Here is a 5,264-nt window from a genome sequence, read left to right on the forward strand (position 1 = left end):
TGAATAAGCTATGCAGACAGTTGTAAAGAAAGAACATCTTTTTCTTCTGTTCTCTACTTGTTATAGTTACACAGTATTAGGGGTGTGGGCTGTATTAAAAGTATCCACTGTTCTCCCATGCTCTAACACACAGTAAAGATGAAATGTGTGCTGTTCTCACATTCTTCCTCTGTATGTACACATAAACAACAAGGCAGGGAAATATAAAAGGAATTTATTTTATTGTTTGGGTACATTATTGTTCAGTGTACATGCTCACATCTGAAACAAACTTTACGTGCTTGTTAACTCTCCCACCCCGCAGACATCTACACGTCAATACCGATTTATATTCATAGCGGCAAGTGCTATGTAGCTCCACATAGGGGACACAGGAAGTGACATATAACACCTTCATGCGGTGTCGGAACCGCGTAGGAAATTCACAGCCGCACCGGCAGAGCTCCAGAATATGCAACTCGGCCGGCTCACGCGCGGACGCGCTTACAAGTGCGAGGGCCCGCCCAACGCTGCTTGCAGCTTTAATTTGGATTGAGTTTGATTCAAATACCTCACCATCTTGCCTCCTCCTTCGATTCCTGCTCCAGGTGGCCTGTGACCTGCTGCGGAGGATCATTCGCATCTTGTACCTGAGCAAGAGGCTGCAGGGTCAGCTACAGGGGGGCAGCAGGGAGCTCACCAAGGCTGCTCAGAGCCTCAATGAACTAGGTAAGGACATGCATGTTTACTGATGTCTAATCCATAGTTCACTCTTTATTTATATTTAATGCTGAAACACATATTTCACCCCAAAAAAACTGATTAGATAAACATTTTCCAAAAAATAATAGTTTTTAAAAAACTTTCAAGCTGTCATTGGATATAACTGAAGTTTTGTCACCTCTGGATTTGTTGTTGTAGAAGTGACACAAGGCAAGATGTTTGGCTGCGAAATATGTATCTGGAACAGTGGCTAATCTATAGTGTGGATATGTTGTGGTCAATAGGATCAGGGGAAGAGGATATCATAAGCAGCTTCAGTGACGACAGGGCTGTTGACCTTTAAATCAGAAAATGGGGCCTGCTGTGTCAGCTGTAGGGTGCACGGCATGCTGCTTTGCGAAGGCCGAGAGATTAAACACTAACCAGATCTTCAACAAGACTCAAACATAAACCCACAAAAAGATCATTAGAGTAGTCATAGTTTTACCAATTTATTAATATTTTGAAAAGCAGAGCGGGTTTGTATTTTAGTAATTCTGCCATTGGCCTGTATCTGATAACACACGGTATTGCATAAAGGCATCTCTGTTAAACATTCCATTAAGTGGGCACTTGAACTTGTTGCTTCCTGGAAAGTGAAACCAGCTTGGCTGTTTGACTTGTTGTCCTACCACTTCAAAAGGCAAAGGTGAATACACATCATAACAATGGGCAAGTAGGATATAAGTGGGGATAATGCTGCACATTTTCCGGCAGTCTCTCTTCAAAGAGGTGTTGTACTTGTTTGTTCAGATGAGCAGTGATAAAATTAGTTGTGAAAAGAATAAAAAAAACTTGAGAGATTTTAAAACCCTGCATAGTTTCACACCTCACAGCTGGCCAATGTGTAAAGTGGGCGTGATTGTCAAGGTGTCTGTTTTGGAGAGACAGAAATTGTTGAAAGCAGCCCCCCGGATTTCGCTACTGCTAGTGTTATACACTGTCAAAAGATCTGCTAAGCACTTTGTGTGAAGCATACCTTACTGTCAAATATCCAGCCCCAACATGGAAATATATCACATAAAGGCGGTAATGCCACCATTTGGGTGGGGGAACTTTTTAGGCTGTAACCATACCCTTCTGATGGGGTGTATGATGAGGTCACAACAGAGGTACCCAGTTCTCCATCATTCTTTTGGTCAGAATTGCTGTGTCAAACAGTGGCTAGATAGCTTCAGAGCACTGTGTGACCTTCTGGTGTTAGCACAGGAAAAGTGATGCATTACATGTCACCACCACCACTAATCTATCTGCCATACTAGAGTGGGTTCACAAGGACAAGTGTTTTCAGAAGGCTGTGCCTGCTAGCCACAGGCGCGCGCACACACACACACACACACACACACACACACACAGAGGCTTGCACAAATTCCATCGGCTGCAAAGAGCTTTTAAATGGGGTCAGTGTCCTCAGCAACAAGCTCTTTTAGGTGATACATTGCTGGCTTCTGGTCTCTGCTATGCCAGTCAGTTATTGTCCAATCATTCAAACAATTTCTCAAGCAGGCTTTTTTGCTTTGTGTTTTGTTATGGTTTGCACCATGGGTACCTGTAATCACTTCAGCGGGGTTTAAAGATGGTCATCTGAACAATAGTTTATTTTCAGTGCTATTTCCTTTTCCCATAGGCTACTTAACTTCTACAATATGTACACTATATAGCTGAAGTATTATTAGCTAAACTTATTAGCAATGAGCAACTACCCATCTTCACACAATTATGTCCATATACTTACAGTAAATGAAAAAGAACTATTACAACTAGGGGATCTGTCAATTAAAATGCAATAAAACTGGTTTGAAATATCAACTTTGGTCATCTATACTTCAAATGAGGAGAAAGGGCACAGGCCCACTGCTAGCAACAGCAGAGGCCTGAGCCAAGGGATGCAGGTAGCAAGGGTCTGATCCGCTCCGCACAGCAGGACGTCTCACCTGAGAGAGGCCCTATCTGTAACAACATTCTGAGGCCCCATCCATACTACTCCATTTTTGAAGTCCTCCATTTTTGCCTGTCCACACTAAAACGCTACCTGAAGTTTTAAAAAGAAAAACTTGGTCTGGACAGGAGGTGCAAATGTAGCAAAGAAAATGTAGTAGTGTGGATGGAGCCTGAATAAGAAAATGAACTGGTGGAGGTGTTAGTGCCAGGGGACGACAGTAGGGGGTCAGTTTGTTTGGGTGAAGTCTGTCTCTCTTAAAAAAGACAATTGCTCCCAGAACAGATTAAAGATGTCAAAAAAAAAAAAGAAAGCACGCATTGTGAGCCCTGCAAAGCAGACTGAAGCCAGTTGTGGAGGCTAAGGAGTCTTCTGAAGCAACCAGCACCTACTGTGGGAATGGGACATGAGATAAAAACAGGCTTTCCACACTGCTTTAATAAGAAATTAAAGAGATGTTTAAAATCTGATTTGGTCAACTCAGACTGTTGAGGAGTTGTGCGCAGAATGACGTCTTTCAAAAGTGCAAGATAGCACCTGTTGATCATTTACTACTTTTAGTGTGTAGTAGTGTAGTAGTAGTGGGAGGGTAACATGCAAATACGTTTATTTACTACATGCAATGTGATCTAACAAGGCTACAAGCAATTTTAATGTGAGGGCAACAGCATCTGTATTTAATACGTTTGAAAGGAATGTGCAAACGGCCAAGTGTTACACAGAGATGGCTGCTGTTATCGTTGTGAGGAAACACAGCCGTAATGAAAGAAAACGTAGAGAAATTAAAAATATTAGATAATATTATTGGTGATTGTTCCCTCTGGCTGGATGAAGCACGATCTGCCGCCATTTCCTGGGTCATTCCAGCATACTGTATCTGTTTCTGCTGGGTTTTCCCAAAGCAGTTTTTCAGGTGTGCTTTCCCAACTACTTAGTGCGATCTTAGGCAGGATGGGCAGGTACATACGATTTCCACATACTCGGGATGCACTGAAGGAAACAAAGCAAGGTTTTTACGCAGTTGTTGCTTTCCCTCCAGACTCTTTAAGGCGGAAACCATTAAAACACACAAAACCCTCATTTAAATACTGTCACCTCCATTGTGTTTGCTCCTGTTGTCATCTACGCAATAATTCTTAGTGGACCACCCGTAACAGGTACTACAATTGCACGTGCAATATTTTAGACTGCACACGCAATGTAGTTCTCTTTATTCGCGATGTTAGTAAATCAGGCCCTTATTGTTGAGGGGGAGAACAGCGACAGAGGTGATGCAGGCTGTGCTCTGTCAGGGCAAAAGAGAGTATGTTGAGCATCCATAGCATGAGCCGTGTTTACTGACTGGGCGTAGCCGGGGACTGGTGCAATTAGCGTCCTTTTTCCCTGTTGTTTCTGGACGGGTGAAGCCTCCAGAGCTTCTCCTGAATGCAGCCTCTTTCAGTAACCTGTTGTGAGAGGATGAGCAGAGCTTGAGCACCGGAAGGGGTTGTTTGTTTCGTTTTCTTGTGCTCAGCTGGCGAAACTTCAGAATGACACCCGGGATGTTGCTCGGCCGCTCGGCTGCTCAGAGTCACATGCAGAGTAACAGAGGGGCCGCTGCAATATCTGATGGGTGGGTTGAAGCCTCATCAGGCAGATCCGTTTAGCGCTTTGACAGCTTGGGGGGAGGTTGTAATGTTGCAGTCCCTGCTGCTGCCACCACAAACAACTTTGGACCAGGATGGTTGCGTACATAGGATGGTCCTATAGAATGTGGGGGTAAGAACTGTGGCTTTGGGTCTGGATCCTGCTCAGAGGACCGGAAAGAGAGACGGAATAGGAGCCATATTGGCTCAGCTTTGACCTAAAGCCCCCCTCCAGTGTATTTTGACATTTCTATGATATTTCATTTCCTTACAATGTTGATTACCCACATAGTTCGCCAAATATTTTTTGACAAATAGTTTTATTTTGTGCTCAAAGTTGCAAAAGTTGCCTAGTTTGGGCCGGCTGTGGCTCAGGAGGTAGAGCGGGTTGCCCATTAATTGGAAGGTCGGCGGTTCAATCCCCGGTACCTCCAGGCTGCATGTCGAAGTGTCCTTGGGCAAGATACTGAACCCTGATTTGCCCCTGGCGGCTGTTCCGTCAGTGTATGAATGTGTGTGAATGTTAGTTTCTGTTTGAGCACTTAGGCTCAGCGTATGAATGTGGGTGAATGGTGAATGCAGATGTAGTGTAAAAGACTAGAAAGGCGCTATACAAATACGGAGCATTTACATTTAGTTGCTGAAACGGGGTTGTGACATATGACTATAGTAATTCCATAAGTCATACGTCATTCTCCAAGCTTGCGCAGGCGCACTGTCATGCCTTGGTCTTCATTTTATTTTTTAGTTTCCTCGTCTTGGTTTAGTGTGCTGTTCATTTTCATTATGGCATTGTGCGTGCGGTATTGGAGGACAGATTACAGAAAAGGCGTCGCACTTTCACATGCCACCGTCTTATATACAGTCTGCAACATGCATTTTACAGACGGCAGTTTTACCAATCGGCGGAGGCAATGGTATCAGAAGTCTTTACATACAGTTCAACAGAGTAATAGACA

At 43.8% G+C, this 5,264-nt stretch overlaps 1 protein-coding gene across 2 annotated transcripts in view; it reads left to right on the forward strand.

Moving 5' to 3' along the window:
* The window catches only part of LOC123984592 (conserved oligomeric Golgi complex subunit 5-like), a 64,614-nt gene that overhangs the window by 12,950 nt on the left and 46,400 nt on the right, over positions 1 to 5,264 (forward strand). For both annotated transcript variants that reach the window (XM_046071546.1, XM_046071547.1), the window contains exon 6: positions 588 to 708. In XM_046071546.1, the coding sequence (XP_045927502.1) occupies positions 588 to 708 (121 nt within the window). The remainder of the gene's footprint in view (positions 1 to 587; positions 709 to 5,264) is intronic.

The sequence above is a fragment of the Micropterus dolomieu genome, linkage group LG16 (assembly GCF_021292245.1).
Source record: "Micropterus dolomieu isolate WLL.071019.BEF.003 ecotype Adirondacks linkage group LG16, ASM2129224v1, whole genome shotgun sequence".
Taxonomy (NCBI): Eukaryota; Metazoa; Chordata; class Actinopteri; order Centrarchiformes; family Centrarchidae; genus Micropterus; species Micropterus dolomieu.